At 41.8% G+C, this 17,172-nt stretch overlaps 1 protein-coding gene and 1 long non-coding RNA gene across 3 annotated transcripts in view; both read left to right on the forward strand.

The window, feature by feature from the left end:
- The first annotated feature begins 4,596 nt into the window (after positions 1–4,596).
- On the forward strand, positions 4,597–6,032 carry LOC147262833 (uncharacterized). Of its 2 annotated transcripts, XM_086202463.1 has the most exons (3): positions 4,597–5,451; positions 5,610–5,724; positions 5,817–6,032. In XM_086202463.1, exon 1 carries the CDS (start codon positions 4,832–4,834, stop codon positions 5,366–5,368), a length of 537 nt encoding a protein of 178 aa, XP_086058589.1. In that variant the 5' UTR covers positions 4,597–4,831; the 3' UTR covers positions 5,369–5,451; positions 5,610–5,724; positions 5,817–6,032. The 2 variants fall into 2 exon arrangements, with proteins under 2 accessions (XP_086058589.1, XP_086058588.1); XM_086202462.1 differs by having other exon boundaries at positions 5,610–6,032.
- Positions 6,033–12,774: 6,742 nt separating this feature from the next.
- LOC147262834 (uncharacterized) overlaps positions 12,775–17,172 on the forward strand; it is a 51,063-nt gene continuing 46,665 nt past the window's right edge. Inside the window, exon 1 of the long non-coding RNA XR_015112584.1 lies at positions 12,775–13,193. This is a non-coding gene — a long non-coding RNA (uncharacterized LOC147262834). The remainder of the gene's footprint in view (positions 13,194–17,172) is intronic.

The raw sequence follows: 17,172 nt of genomic DNA on the forward strand, positions 1-17,172 counted from the left end.
GGGGGCAGTAATCTACACCTTCCCCTCGAAACAAAGAAGACCAAGCAACGTTTTACTATTTTCGCACCGCTCTCCTTCAAGTTTTGTTTGGTTTTTTTTTTTAACTTCGCGACCTCTAATGGAGACTGATACAGCGTTGCAAAACGACAATAGTTTGTCTGAGCCCCCTTCACAAAACTTGTTTGTTGCTCAGCTTTCTTCTTTTTCTCTTACAGTGCAGAAATTCCCCGAAGCTTGTATCCCCAGTGTGTCAGGGGCCATCTTTAAAGGGGTGCAACGCAATTAGCAACACATTCACAGAGGTAAGAATAATGTCACAGCCGAATTTCCCATTACAATACAAATTCAAATAAGTGTGCCAGGAAGCCGTCAAACTCCCTCAATCATCAGATCCCTTGTTAGCTTGTAGCCGTGCCCAGGATTATCTGTTAATCATTGAGGGCCTTTTGAAAATCGAGCCACTGCTTGAAACCTCAAGCAACATAACATCTTTCTCAGACTGTTGATTTTACTCTCTAATACGTCTCCGCCACATTGTGGTCGGCACATTAAAGCTCCATCGTGGCAGATAGCACACAGCCAATCTTCTCAGCACGTCTGCAGCTGAGCTACGCCACAGATATTAAATCCCACAACTCCCTGCTGACATCGCTGAATCCCTCCCCGTATGATTTATGTAAAAATTACGACATCGCTGCTGCAAATGTCTCTATGAATTAAACACCTCTTTTTTCATTGGTTTGTTTGGTGTTTTTTTTTTTTTTTTCCCCCAACAGTTGTAAGCCAGAGGGATCCATGGAACGTTCACTAAGTTCTGAAAGTCAGAACTTGGCTTCCAATACAAAAAAATCTACATTACATGATAGCTTTTTATCATCTGCAAGACTTTGATTAGGTTTACGTGTACTTACAGTCTCGTACCAAAAGATTATAATTGCCTACTTAGCCATTTACGGAGCAGAGGCCATACCACCTAGACTCTATGACCTCAGTAACAACTGATAACGGATGTCTCATTGGCTGACATTCAAAGAAGCCGGTGGTTTTAAATTGCTAATGAGGGCTTGACTGTATCAGTCGTTGCTCAAGTGTGTGTTGGTGTTAATGCTGATAACGATTCCATGTCTTGCAATGTAACGAGCAGCCAACGCGTAAGACCAGCTGAGCTTTGTGTACTCTAAAATTCTGCGACTGAACCTGTATGTACAGTAACTTTCGGAGGAAGAGGTTGTTGTTGTTTTTTTTAATCTTTACAAAACAAAACAAAACCAAAAAAAATACAAGAGCCAAAAATGTACAAACTCCCCTTTGGGTGCCATAAGAATGCTGTTAATATTAGCATGCTAGCTTTCAAACTGTAGTTCCTTGCTGTTTTGTGAAACCCAACTTAATACAATGCCAAATCACCCAAGACTAAAATTCTACTTCAGTTCTATTGATAATACTGAAAATGAGAACACCGCTAACTACCTCTAATGTTAGTTTTATATAATTATCTGGTGAAGTTTGGTTTTAGTGGTTCACATGTATACTTTTTTTACTGTATAAAGTTTTAGCTGTAACATTCACTTGTTAGCTAAGGCAAACAGAACATGACTTCCATGCAAAAAAACAAAACAAAACTGTGATACAGGCTTTTTAAGACATGTCTGCTACATTTGGTCAAATTTAGTTGAAAAGGGAAAAATAAAGGACGACAACAGTTGAATCCTGTTGATTTCTGCTAGCTAGCTAATAGTGAGGCTAGCTCCTAGCTTCACCTAGAATCTGCCCTAGCGTTTCGTCCCTGTAGGATTTAACAATCATTTCAGGCCCAGTTCTGGTCAGCGCTTTCAAATGGGACTACATGTAATATTCTAAAACTTAGTGGGAACATTCTAAAGCTGCACCTGGAGATTTCATGAGGGGAATCTTTTGGGGCGTTACGTAACTGCCTGCAATTACTAATTCTGTTGCAAATTTCTCTGAAACATTTGAACTCCTTCTTTTTCTGTGTGTGTGTGTGTGTGTTACATTGTGAATAATTGTCAATCATAATTGAAGTGCACATGTGAATTCAACGCTTTGCAAGCTAAAGGTCAATTAAATGCAGCCCTGCACGAAAGTTGCCCTTGGGACGCCATGTCGTGATGTCATACATATCAGACTAGTGAAATGAGGAGCTTGAAGCATTGAGTCAGCCTTTTTAACAGCTGCATTTCACACGCATGAGAGACACCTCCAACGTTGCTCAAAGACACTCTGTTCTGACGAGGGATGCAGACCTGTCCAGACGGTCTGAGGGCTCCGTGGATGCATATCGCCCTCTAGTGTCTCATATAGAAACTCCTCTGTGTGTACAGTCAGGTTTTCATGTGCAGAGCCTGCCCTCAAGTGGTGCACAGGCAAACACACTCCCTATCAAAAATGTCAGGACGATAACGGATGGCTTATTTCGATCACAATCGTCATTAAATTGGTTTTAGAACATCCAATTTAGATACAATGAGCCTGTTAGTGCACGCAGACAAAACTGGCAAACAAGCAGTACGAGAGAGTGTATTAAGAGACCAAGATGCCCTTTCATTTTTCCTGGATGGGAGCAACACTTATGATTTGAAAAGGTCAGTGCGCCATCAAACCACCTATCATTTCAGTAACCGTTATTGCATTACAAACGTTTCTCTGCAGAAGTGCTGTAGATATACCAGTGTAATTCAGACTAATGACTCTTGAATTACTTGTTACAAGGTTATACTGCAGGAAAAACTGATAGCACCCCAGTAAATATACGTATATCTATCATGATCTCTATTTTGTGATTTTAAAGCTTAAAGAACTGCTGCTCTGTCATTGGACCACTTAAAAAAAAAAAGAGAAAGAGACATGAATGAATTCAAAAATAGCCAGTTAACAACAGCAAGATGCCGCTATCCCCCTTTGTCAGCAAAATGATGGATTAACACCTATTTTTAAAGTGCCATCCTCCTCGTCTCCTTTTAACGTGGGTATTTGGGGGCTATTATTTGAATCTATGAAACTTGTCTGCCTATTCATTGACCTTTAATAGGACTGGAGTTTGTACAAGTTTAAATTGGCCTAAACCAGTTCGCACCAAGTTTTCTGGAAAATGTCTTTATTTGCAATCCTCCCCAGAGACCCACAGGGACTGGCTGACAAGCTAGCCAGCTAGCTTAGCTCCATAAATGTCAGTGGATGGGAAAGTTAGCATAACCCCGCCCAAATATGCGTTTATCCAAAATGGTCTGCGACGGCATTCACGTAACAAAAGCTGTGTATAAAATTTTGAATGAAATAAAACATCCAAAATGTGAGATATTGTAACTGTGGTATCTGACTGTCCTTGGGTCAGGTATGGTTTGGTGTGTAGGGAGGATGTTGTTGCAGCTGGTTTTATCGTGTATGGACAGCGGGGCCTCTTTCGAAGGGACATATTTACGACATGTCTAAGTTAGCATACCATGAGGGGATGGATACGATGATATATAGGCTGGCTTCTTACAGCATAGCAGCCAGAGGTTCAAATCTGGCCACAAGAATCTCTCAATGGATCCTCCAGAGCAGTGACACTGTGACTGCGTCAGCGGCAGGTTTTCATCATCGTTACATCATCACCATCTCAGAGACATCATAACCAACCCTGGGGCTCGAATATTTAGCCTGACAAATCCAAACATTTCTTTAGAGGAGTAATGGCTTCTACTCATCACGGCTAACTTTGTGTGACCTCTGGGAAAACCAAGCTCTTGAACCTTGTGAGATTTGACCGATGTGCGCTAACCCTTACCAACCACTACCACTCATTGCGCTAAGCTAACGAGCAGTCAGCCCGGGACCAGTTTTTCTGAAGCTTCTTCCTCCAACGTTTGTGTTACAATTCTAGTGGCAATTTCTAATTGAATAGTCAAACCGACCTATTTGAGATATGTCTGATAAATCACTTCTTTCTTTTTTACCTGGTTATTGAAATTAAAAATACAAGTGCTTCTTTTACATCATGAATAAAATGCATCTTTTAAAATTATGCAAAAAGCAATACTTCTTTTTTAACCTCTGTTTATTTGAAAGTGGACTCAGGTAGAATTTTTTTTTAACCTAGATTAAGTTTATATTTTTTGACAGTCTACTTTATAGCAATGCTTTTACTTTTATTTCATTACAGTTAAAGTGAAGGGACCGAAGAATACTGTCTACTGTGAGACCATTCAGGATTTTACATAATTATATTAAAATAAATGAAAAAATACAGTAACACAAAGATAAAGACATCCAATTTGGGGGGGAATCAATAATAGCGCTCTTGTATCAATTCCTCATTTTCTAATTCTTTCTTACTTTTTTTTATTTACACATTTTAAGAAGCTCCAAGGACCCGGACCCTCCAGGTTCGAGTAAATGTGTTTTCAGTACTAACCTACTGTGTCTCTTCTACAACCACATTTGAACTTTGGTACTGAGCTCAGATTTTCATGTGTTGGGCGTACATGCAGTGAGGTTGTCTCATTCCACACCAGTTGGTGGCAGTAGCGTCGTTGCAGCGCCGCTATTCGCCTCAGAGCGCAAGGTATTGTGGGTATTGCTCTACATAAATACAACGTGCGACGTACGTGTGGTATCATTACGTAGCAAAAAAGATCTTGGGATATACCGATGTGTAGAACGTTTCAGAAGTAATTCTTCTAAAATTATATTTTACATTGGAATTTTTTTTCCATTTAAACAGCGTTAGACCTGAACTTTTTTTTAACCTGTATTTTTTTTCGTAACGAAGAACCCTCCTAGTGTGTTTCCATCGCCCTGAGTGGACTATTTTTATTTATTGTCTTCGGAGATGTGCATTGAAACAATGGACAACACCAGCTCGAAGCACATTATATCCAGTTGTATCCGGAATCCTACTACACCGGCATCCGAGGTGCGGTGGACGCCGCTCCCTGCCTTCACCCAACGGGACGAGGCCTTCAGACAGGGCCGAGGCGGTTCCATGAAAGCGCCGGGGCACCTCCAGCACAATCAGAGGTGGGCCCAGACGCCTTACCCCAACCACCATAACTCACAGGCCGGTAAGAAGAGGAACCAGAAGGAGAAGCAGTTAAAACACAAGTTAAGCCGAGCCCGTACGAACCACCGTCTTCCAGGAGAAATGGCGCCGGAAAACACCACGCAGTTCCTGATGAGTAACGTCTACGAAGACGTGTTCGACGTGTCGGAGAGCAACGTCCTGGCGGTCCCCCCACACGGAGCTTCTTCCAAAACATACGGCGAGTCCTCCCCGGGGAGTGTGTATGCGGCGCTGGACACGGACTACGAGATCTGCCTGGCCTTCCAGCAGCGGGACTTCGACGAACTGTTCGGCCTGTGTTGGTAACCTGGATGAACTGGTTTACGCGGCCTGGTGGTGCAGGCTTCGTGTCTTGGAGGCACTTTCCCACCAGAACACAAACTCAAAAGGTGTGACTAGTTGCATGTAAATACTAAAAAAAAAAAACCCCAAAAACTGAGGATAAGCAGTGTATGTTTTTCTCCCCTTTTTTATAAAATTAAACACCCTGGTTATGTACTTTTGTGTTTGTCGCATGATTCATGGTTGGGCTTTATTTGTCTCACAGTGGCGCACTGGACGCTGCCCGCCCAGTAGGGAGCGCTCCTCGGCCCTGCGCCGCGCCGCCCAGAGGAACGAACCAAACGCACCTCTGCTATGGTCTGACCGGTTGTGAAGTCCAGGTAAACCCGGGCGCAGGTATTGTTGGTGTATTGTCCTTGATGACAATAGTGGTAGGATGCCTTCATACTGTCACTGTCTGAGCGTTTTCCAGGTCGCCCCGGCTCGGATTAACGACTTTGTGGTGAGGGTAACAGGAGCTGGAGACCCCCGGAGGTCGGTCTTCACATGAGTGACAGAAGGTGACATTTACTGACGTTGACTGTTCCAGAAGATTTCTATCTCATAGTTATTCTTGTATGGGGAGAAATGTTGTTCTAAGTGATGTCTATCTTGTTCAATAAATGTACTGATGTCGATTTAAAATGGATACAGAGTTTTGAGTTTCTTTGGGCTGAAATGAATTTTAAGATCCGATGGCTGAGTAAACATTAAAACCCTGAAACCCCATTTACTAGTCACGAGATGGGGAGATTTCTAGTGTGACAGAAGCAAAAGTTGGAAGTAAGTACATAAGCTAAAAAGAGTTTAGGCATAGGTGTCAAATACTATACAAACTGTTAATATTTTACAGATAACAACTGTTTCATGACTAATTTGTCAGTTTCACACAAAGCAGCTCTCAAATATTGAACTCTTTAATATCCAGTTATTTTCATCATCCTTACATCGTATTTTTTCAACAATGGCGATAGGAAATCCCCGTATGATGTAGCGCCCCTCTTCAGTTCCTGGATAACGTAAACCAAAACTCATCACTTGCAGTTCCATGTGGTGGTGGTCCCTCCATTGGCCACATGGTGGCAGTAGTGTCAAACAAACCCGAGGCTGGTTGGCGAACTCCTGCAGGTCATTCAGAGTTGATGGCGGAGGGAGAGGTGTTGATTATTGGAGGTCTACTTTTAGATCATATAGCAAAGTGTTTGTTTCACATGATGTGTTCAGATGGCTTGTGGCAGCTGGCTGGCAGGGACGCTCAGGTTACTGGTGAGGTAATGTGGATGAGAAGGTAACACTGGTTTGAATGGGGAATCGCTCTACGGAGCAGCAGGCTACAATATCCTTGCAGAAAGCGACATTTATCTTAATCTCCTGATGTCCTAATTCAGGCACCGGAGAACAGAAGCTTCAGCCCAAGATCGTTTTGACTTCTGCTGCCTCTTCTGAACGCTCACCCTGCATCCGTCCAGCTGCCAAATGCGATGCGAAAGCTCCACGGTGAATGGAGAAACTTGGACAGGTCTGCTGGCGGCTGATTAATGACCGGTCCTCCGGGATGCCACAGCATCCATCACCTTGTCATTGATGCAGCGCTGCGTTCAGGTCGAGGTATTAGTACGTCTCACTGCCGACTACATCTGGTCATTTGAAACGGGGGTTTTATCCTCTCAACGACTTCTCTGGGCGTTCCAATTCAGTGACATTTAGTGGTTTATTTCACTTAATCTGTAGGCGAGTGCTCATCCCCACCAAGGCCATGAATGCTTTCATGGGTTCTCCCTCTCAACCAAGTTTCATGGAAACTGACCAGATAGTTTTTGCATCATAGAAACCTCTTAAGAAAACTGAAAAACTGAACTCTTTGCATGGTAAAGTTTACAGTTACAAAACAAACAACAAAAAAAACCCAAAAAGAAGTAAATCACAAGATGAGCAGCGAAATCTAAACGCACAGTAAAAGCAAGTGTGTCCTTACGGGAAAGCAATTCTTTAAAAAAAAAAAGTTTTCAAAGGGATTGAGATGAGGAAACCGAGCGAACCACCCTGATGTCTTCTGGCAGGATATCACTGATGTATTATTCCTCACAGAGTGGTGAAATATTTTAAATGTACTTCAAATATAATAATAAATGACCTAAAATTGAAAGAATTTCAACAAATGTTGAATAGCGACCTAACGCGACAGAGTAGGCCGACCTTTGACCTCTGCTGGAAGTCTTCAAGCTCCCTGCGAACAACAAAGGAAGCTTCTCTGAAGAGATAATACACCACATTCATCTGTACCTCATGCTCACTCCTGGGAGAAACTTTGGGCTCCACATGAAGAGAAGAGGCAACTGGCCAAGTGTTGGGATTTGGCTCTGACGGGACTTTGGACTCTTTTTAATTGGAGCTGTTAAAAGAGTCTGTCTGTGTGTGTGTGTGTGAGTGTATGTGAGAAAGAGAGAGAGTCCTACTTAAAGTGTGAAAACACATCAAGGATAAATGTCAGGCTCCAGTTTGTGTGGAGGGAATTAAGAGGTAATCTTCATCCTGAAGTCCTTCTACACCCACCACGAAGGCGGAACGCTTCGCTGACAGCCGCTGATGACTATCTCTCCGGGCTGACGTATACTTGTGTGAACTTAAAGACGTACCCCTGGAGAAATCAGATTAGAAAGGTTCCTCACATGGATCAAAACAAGGGAAGCAGCAACAATTTAAGCACCCGTGAGAAAGTATTCCGGCGCAGCTCCTTTGTTGAGAGAACTGACTGAAGTCGGAAAAAAATTCAGTAAACCAGCATATTTTTTTTATTTCCTTAAATTTTCCAGCAGAGGGAGGGACTTCAAAGTGTTGTTGGAATTTGGGAGAGTGGCGGGGGTGGATGGTAGGTGACTAATCAGTCTGCTGAATGATTAGCATTAAGAGCAAACCCTCGTCACGTCAAAGAATTGGTGTGTAAACGGGCGTCAGTGGGTTTGTCTGCTGGGAAAAAACAATGAAAACTGGAGAAGAACCTGCCCTCAGTGTCCTGGGACACAATGATGCAAATTAAACAAAGTGTTTTTACTGTAAATACGATGTCTCAATGTGATGAGGAAGAGTGAAGTCAGAGGTTTTACCTGATTTTTTTGGGGGGTGGGGTGGGGGGGTCTTTGAAAGCTCCCAGTTTTTAAACATTTGTCTGATGGCAGCAGAATTGTTGCCATAGCAGCCATCTTGTAAGTTGAAGGCAGCATTTTTTTTCTGAATCTTTCCTATGATCTTACGCGCATCATCGTCCCTCCACTGCTTTAATTTCTGACGCAGTTAAATCAGATGATTTTTTTTTATTAAATGAATTTAACTCTGCAGGAATGGAAATGAGAATGATTTTATCCTGCAGGAACCTTCTGCCGAAATGTGAAATATGGTAAAATGGTGTTTTTGCTTGGGAGCAGATATTAGCTGGGGGGTCAAACTAACATTAATCCAGAAATAGATTTAAGATTAGGAAAAATAAATGGAGTAAAAAATAAGTATAAACTGAATCAAAGGTAAAAATCATAAAAAAAAAAATTGTAGAAAATTTGAAGTTGCCTGTAGAACTTGTTCAGGTTCAACACATCTAATCTGGTCGGCCTGATGTTGGATTATGAATAATTTTTTAAATTATTTTTCCTTTAATTACTATTTCAACTAAAAGTGATTTTTTTCCCCCCTAAATTACACACAAATAGATGTTTTAAAATCACACTTTCTTTTATTGCTGCATCACTCCTTGTGACTCCAGAATGCAAGCTAATGTTGTCCTGTAGCCACCAATTACAAACAACAGCAAAAAGAAAAGAAAAGAAAAGAAAAGAAAAAAGGCTTGTTTGGGAAATCTCAAGTGAATTATCCGGTATAATCCATACACTCTTCATCCAGCTGTAGGCTCGGTAATCCACAAACACTGTAATTTGAGATTTAAAAAAACTGTAGTTTATTAACCGTCGCATCAAATCTGAGTAGTTATGGTTAATCTTTTGTGTGGATAAAGATGACGTGTATCACACTGAGAATTTACAAAACTTACTTTTTGAACAGTTTTGCTGTTTTTTTGTAGTTGGTGGCTACGGGGCGCCGTTAGCTTCAAGCTAAATATATGCTTCAGGCTCTTTCTACATTCAGGAAATCACAAATAAGTGATGTGGCTGTGAAAATACATCTGTTTGTGTCTCATACACACATTTGTGTGTACCTGAAAGGCAAATTACACTTTTTGGATGAATTACAGCTTCGGTGTGGTTGCCATTTTTGCAGTTTTTGTCGGTTTCTAACCAAACAAGTAAATAAAAATGAACGAGCTTATCTCTTTTTGTCGCACGCAGTTATCTGAAGAACTGCGGTGTTTCTAGTCTTTTGTTTGTGTGTGTGTGTTTGCTGTGACAGTCACTGAAAAAGAGCCAAGGGATGTTCAGGCGGTCATGTTAACCTGCAGACTGAAACTCCAGAGAGACTACAAATACCTAATAGCAGGTTAGCGTATTCAAACCTAGCGTGACGCAATAGTCAGATACTGTTGCATGCATCGCTGCCGTGTATTCACTCTCTTTCTTGGTGTTGCAGGACCACTCAGATGGCCACATTAACACCTGAAAATAACCCAGCAATTACATAAAAATGTGCCGCCGAGCATTAAGCAAATAGGTGTTGAGGGGTCTTGCTCAAGGGTAACTTTGTGCTGGTCTGTGTAGGTGATCTCCACAATCACGCACCCGCCTCTTGATCCTTTAGTCCACCAAATCCAGACGTTAAGTGCTTCTGATTTGCTAATGTATTATTTCTCCCTCTCGGTGTGATTTTGAGGATTATTAGTAATGATTCACGGTGCCGGTCCCACTTTGTATTGTGACCCACATAGAAACAAAAGGAAAAAAGAAAAATGGCAGCGCCTACATAGATAAGCACACCAAAAAAGCAAAATAGGCCAAGGAGAAGGGGGCACTGACGTTACCCTGTGCTCCCTTTGGGAATTAACCCCTCTGCTACGTTGGCTCATTAGTCAAAACAGTCTGAGGCGAGGATGGAAGCCATGTTTGTGCCACATCTATTTCCATCCTCAGTTCCCCATTCGGTTTCTCTACAGAGACCTTAATGGACGTTGACCCAGCAGTTTCAGGGAAATGGGCAGGTAGAGAGGTGTGTGTGTGTGTGTGTGTGTGTCCAGAGATGGTTTCATGTGGTGACAGTTTATAAGTATGTCAAGGACATGAACTGACAAACCTGTTAAAGCCAGACCAGCGAGAGGAGCTCGCACACACGCGCGCGCGCGCACACTCACCCACACACTTCTGCCTCTCTCTCCACGGAACCCTTTGGCCACTTTTAATTTTCTCTCTATTTATCTCTTCTTTGTGCCCATGTTTTTTTTTAGTAAACACACACTCTATTTCTTTGCTCTTACAAGTAATCAGAGCGCGCACAAACAACTGTGTAACCTCGTGTCGTGAAGGCGTGAATTGAACTGCGCTGAAGTGCTGGATTTTCATGCCAGACCTCATTTCATATAGATCGGCAGTCACGACTGCTCTCGGTTTGTGATTGGTTGATGTGAGTGAGCAAGGGTGGCCATACTGTGTCTTGACATGGTACAGTTACCCCCCCCCCCCCCCCCCATCAGCTGCTGTCATTTTCTGGCTGAGTGACTTGAGCGTTGAATTGACACTGTTGCTGCTCAGCGCCCTCACACCTCCTTCCGACCTCGCCGATTCAGCCCTCGGACGCAGGGTAGAGAGAAAAAAAGAAAAAATGTATTGAGATAGGAGAAGGTTTGACCCTCAAAATGGTGGAACACGAGAGCACGATTAAACCCTCTGATCTTGCATTTATCAAACTGATCAGCAGTAATTAATTACCATTTATTAATGTTTACTATTGTTATTAAAAAAAGTAATCCCAATACTGTTACCACCCAAGATAGTGTATTAATAGATTTTCCTGATGAACCTACCTTTCAAAGTGCTTTACAACGCTTTCACACTGCTAGCGAAGTTGCTATGTAAGGTGCTAACCTGCTAACACATTCACACACACACACACATTCACACACACACACACACACACACACACACACACACACACACACACACACACACACACAATGGCAAATGGTCCAGCATTGTGGTGCAGGACAGTTGCGTACGGCCTCTGGAGGAAACCCGGGGTTGAACCAAGAATATTTCCATTTCCAGATGACCTGTTTCACCTTCTGGGCCACGGACGACCAGCGACGCCTGTCAACAACTGAAACAAATGATTGTCATGGCTTTGCAATGTAGACAGCGAGGTAGAAAATACTTCTATAAAAATTACTCTCCAAAGTGTTTCTTGTATGATTGTTCTTTGATAGCATATCACGTTATAAAGCTTTTGTTCTCCATCTCTAAGGGAAGAGTGAGAAATCAGTGCTTGACAGATACAGCACCGTCATTTTGTGCACCAAAACACTCATATTTCTCAGTAGAGTGTTAGTTTGTTTATGAGTGTGTGTGTGTGTGTGTGTGTGTGTGTGTGTGTGTGTGTGTCCAAGTCAGATATTGTGGAGGGCGGCAGAGTGTAAACAACAGATGGTTGAGTTCGTACCTGAACAGCCCGTCAACTCCAACCATTCAGTGTTCAGCCTTGTGAGTCCAGGCTGAAGATCCAGCCAGTATCTGAGCAGCCATGTTCACTTATCCAATAAAGGCTGCTTCTCAGTGGGCTCAGGTGTTTTCTATGGGCTGCTGATATTACAGGTCTGAGTCAGTGTTTGGTGTCCCTTGTAAAACCCAGTGACCTCTGAGCTCAACCTTCACTATCACATCCAATAAGGCAGAAATGCCTCCAGAGACAATCTCCAAAAACAAGATGGCGGATTTTACAGTGTGCAATTACAAGATCAAGATGGAGCCCAGTGGTTGAAGGATTTGATTCCACCTTGAGCTTTTTATTTGTAATAATAATAATAATAATAATAATAATAATAATAATAATAATAATAATAAACCTTATGGTGCTCAAAGGTATGAAGGATCAGCTGTGTACAAAATGTAAGCAACCCCAAAACCTTAAAAAAATACAGTAAAAGTCAAAGTAACTCATCAATTTTTTTTTATTGTTGCCCAAAATCACAAATTCATAAAAACAATTATATACATCATTTGTCCAGAATAGTAAAATAACAAAGACAAAATTATTATTATTATTATTATTATTTTTGGATAAGGAATCAGAACCTGTGTATGGTTCAAGTCTTTGATTGTTATTTTAAAGATAAAATGAATCAATCATTTCAGTGTTTATGAAGCTAGCACATCCTGGTTCCTGCCTGCACTAAATGTTTCTAGTTATTACTTCCTGTTTTATTATCGTAGCTCTGCCCTCATTGTTTAACTTCCTGTCTTAGTTTGGTTTTCCTACTCTTTTTGATTATCTGCCCCGCCCTTAACGAGAGTCACCTGTTTTGTCGCTGATTTGTTCTTTGAGGATGCACCCGTTTCTGTGCGCTGCCATTGTTTTTTTTAATCAAAAACTGAAGTTAAGTCTCTTTGTTTCTATTGTTTCCTCTGTTTTTGTGTAAAAACCTTGTGCCTGGTTTCTTGGCCTGAATCTATTTTTTTTTTTTATACTTCCTGTTGAATTTTCGTGCCTTTGCTGCAGGACTCACTGCTTATGAACCTTATAAGTTTATGAACTTGCTATATTCTAGCTCCTTGTTGGACTTGTTGGCCTATATTTTAATTATAGAGGTTATTCATAAATGTTATTTTGCCTTAGGGGTGGACGACATGATGCTGCTGTCTGTAGGAGAAACTTCGAAGAGTGGGTAAGACAAATCTGCTTTTGCTGTGTTTAATGGAACTGGACAGTTTTTCTTTAAACATAGACAAGAATCATATTTCCTGACATTAATATCTACCTTATTTTGACACTTTGGAAATGTACAAATGTTAATTTATCTTCTCTGGGTGCTGGGAACATTGTATTTCGGCTCATTTTTGACATTACTCAGGCTAATGGTTTAAAGATAAGTACCATCGGCTAGCAGCAAACTAATTTGAGAAGCTAGCTGTCATGCTGCTAGCTATATTCCATTTAGGTGCTCTGACCATGGAGTTTATTTTTGCCAAACACTAACACAGCTACTATAACATAAAAGAACCCAGACTTTTGCTGTAACCTTATAAAGAAACACGCTGTGGTCTCTCAAAAGTGTTAGCCGCTAATGTTGTGTAAGCGAATGGTAGCAGATCATTGTAGCGGCTAACCCCCATGATAGCAGCTTGTCAGTCTGTTTCAGTAGCTTTTATCCACTGAAACCTTGGATAACATTCGTCTCTTGTCAAATATCAACTGTCAGATATGCTCACCACAGTTTATTTAACGGAGACTTTAGCAACGCAGTCTGGTGTAGCTAGCTGTTTGCGCAGCATTAGCTTGAACAGGACAAAAACAAGAGAAACATGTTTCTAATTATGACCCCATTAACATGCAAATCCATTTAAAAAGAAAAATTCCTTATGCTCCTTAATTTCTTTTACTGCATTCGAGCTAAATGTTGTTACTTTTAGTCCCTCTTCTGCAACTCAGTGCAACCGTATTAGCTTGCACTTGTCACATCATTTGCATACCCCGTAAAATGGAGACCCACACTACCTTGAGTTTCTGAAACAATCAGAAACCCACAAGCCAAAAAGTGCTGGTAGTCATTTCTCTAGAGAATCTCTATGGCTGACAATTCACGTGACTCTTGGGGCATTTGGAATATGATTTGAGCAACAGGACGGATTCAAGCAGTTTACATGAAATAAACCGTTCACACTCTGTATTTTCTAAATTCCCATTCTTGAGGAGGTTTTAATCAAAGCTTGAGGGCCCTTCACTAATAGCCATCACCCATAATGGGATTTCTTCTCCTGTGAACGTGCTCAGCCTAAAAGCTCGTAGCCCCTTCAACCAAACGTCATCTGTACTCTGAAATCAGCAAACAACTTTGTATGACCGTCACTTGTTTTTGCAGACTGCACCTGCTAGCAGCCTAAAAATGAGGTGTAATAATCTTGAGTCAATTCAAAGCCCCGAGTTTTGGCAGGAGCTAAATAAGATGGAAGGAGATCGATATGAGGGATCCAAGGACAATATTGCCCCCCCCCCTTCCCCATCCAACACCTGCCACATACGCGCTGTCTGTCAGCGATTTGTCACCCAATGAACACACACAGCGAGGTGCAATCGTGGAGACCCACAAATAACATTCTGTCATTCGTCTGCACAATTTACTTTAGGTTCAAAGCACATACAGTTTAGAGAGTGTAGACACACATCTGCTCTGGTGAAATGTGCGGACTGTGAAAACCACGACGCAATCAATACATACACACAAGCGTGGTAATAAATGCCCTAATGTTCCAAACAAACAGAACACTCTTTATATGAGAAGATTCAAGCCTTGAAGACAAAAGCTGTGAAATCGATTATGCTTACTTTTGCCTTGCAAGTCTCAGCACTAAAAGAAAATTGATTTTTTGCTAAATTCTCTGCAGTGAAGGATGACTCACACTGTCGTGACGCCTTAAGATGGAAAAAAAAAAAAAAAAAGACAAAGCAACACCATACAAACAATCCCTCTGCACCTTGTGGAGGAAAACGGAAGCTAAGGCTCCATCTTAGCTGTTATGAGCACTTATACCCGTTGAGGGTTCAGTTGTTACTGATCCAGGCATGGTATGAAAGCGGAAAGTGTTTATATTGTAGGTGAAAAAAGTGTATATCGGTGGTAGGTGGCACAACTGTGGAGTCGATTAGCTGATGGCAGGCAGTTAAGCTGGGTGGATGGGTGGGTGGGGGGGGTCAAATTTGCTGGTGAGCCACCAAAGCAGTAAGTATCATTAAAACATTCCTTTAAATAGAGATGGCGGTGCATTGAACCCCAGGTATGGCAACCGTAGAGGGTCATACTTGACCTTTTTTTCCTGTTTGAATACGTTTAATACTACCAAATCATGTCTTGATGGAATTTGTGCACTAAATAATGTTTTATTGATGCTGAGGAGAGGGAGAGAGGGGGAGCGAGAGAGAGACGGGAGTTAGAAGCTTTTAAAGTTGGCTTCCGGGCTACAGTTTGTTTGTGTGCTTCCTATAGTTGTGGGAGTTTTAGCTAATAAATGCCAAACGACATTGTGAGCGCAACGGTCAGAGGAGATGATGTGGACGTTCATGGGAAGAAACATTAGGGATCAGTCCGTTCCCAAAGAGGAATGGAGGATGGCAAATATTTGCCATCCTATATTTAAAGAGGTAAAAGAGTCAAAATGTTTTTGTTGCTGCGTACTCCCAGCCGCAGGTTTTGAAAAGGATTTCGGTGGGATCCATTGTGCACAAATCCGATACCAATATGGCCAGGTCGACTAAAGATGCGGCCTGAAAGCCTGTTGCACACGTCTCAAGGGTTGAATCTGAAAATTGTATCAAAGCACTGCATACAGTTTCGAGATTGAACGTTGCCCAGGAGATCGAGTGTCACGGCTATGCCACACACACGCACGCACACACACACACACACACACACAAGCGTGCATCGCACACTGGAAAAAAAACAAAAAAACAAAAACCGGAGTCATGACCAGGACCGTGACAGTGCCTCTGGTGCTGTTCCAGTCAAAACCTGTCCACACTCTCTCTCTGTGACATCTATGTTCTCTTCTGTCCCGACACTTCTGTGGCTCTGTGAGCTCGACCAAAGGAAATGTGTCAACTTGTCTTTCCGGATCCATATCAAAGAGCCAGTCATAAATGCCCCCACAGCCTGGATAATCTGTCACCCCAAATGTAACATTACAGTTTGTGTCTAACAACTTGTCCACTCAGGCAGAAAGATAATATTGAAGAATTGTCAACAACTATGACAGAAATGAGAGGGAACAGTAGAAGACCTTTCGCATACAAATTATACAGTACAAGTACTATGTCATCTTGCATGTCAGAAAGCACTAAATCCATCTGAATTCATTCCATATCTGTGTTTATCTCTGAGTGTCAGGCAACGTGTGACATTTTTAGCAGCCCCCTGCTCCACTTTTACTCCGTAGCACAGCTTTTTTTAGGGCCTGAGCCAGTCCCTGGCGAAGACCCTATTCCTTTTTTTTTTTTTTTGTGGAAGAATTACGGGGGATCAGAGACCTGCCAAAACACAAACAAAAGAAGGAAATCAAACTTCACTAAACGTGGAATCTGTGCATTTTGGTATTCATTAGAATTTGACATAATTTATTTTCCACAATGGTCCCTCAGGAGATGCTTTTATACATACGTTTGGCCTTACCTCTGCACGTTAGGCTATATCTCAACCCTGTGTTTGGTCCTGCAAGGCCTGATGGCTACTGGCAGCTCTCTGCTCCTGACATCTATTGCGTACCTCTCGTAAATGTCAATCACCCAGACTTGCAAAGACTTCAAGGAGGAGGTACAAGAGGTACACAGTAAATGTCAGCAGCAATTTGAGTTACAAATTGCCATCAGGCTTTCTAGGACTAAGCCGAGTTTAAAAAAAAAAAAAAAAAAAAAACTTCAAGAACTTACAAGGACTATATTAAAGCTAAGCTTGCAGAAAATCATTTATTGAATAACTGGTGTATATCCTGAGTCCAATCGAAGATCTGAGCCATTGTCCGATTTTGGACTCGCGATCAAAATGAATTCCAGCACATGCACCCGAGATGTTATGGCCAGTGTTTGCATGAATTAACGATGTGATGATGACGTACGTAATTAACGACGGAGCCGGAAGAGAAACGCGGTGAAATGTA

The sequence above is a fragment of the Aulostomus chinensis genome, chromosome 4 (assembly GCF_037954235.1).
Source record: "Aulostomus chinensis isolate RoL2024-O1b breed Wild chromosome 4, RoL_Achi_v1.0, whole genome shotgun sequence".
Lineage (NCBI taxonomy): Eukaryota > Metazoa > Chordata > Actinopteri > Syngnathiformes > Aulostomidae > Aulostomus > Aulostomus chinensis.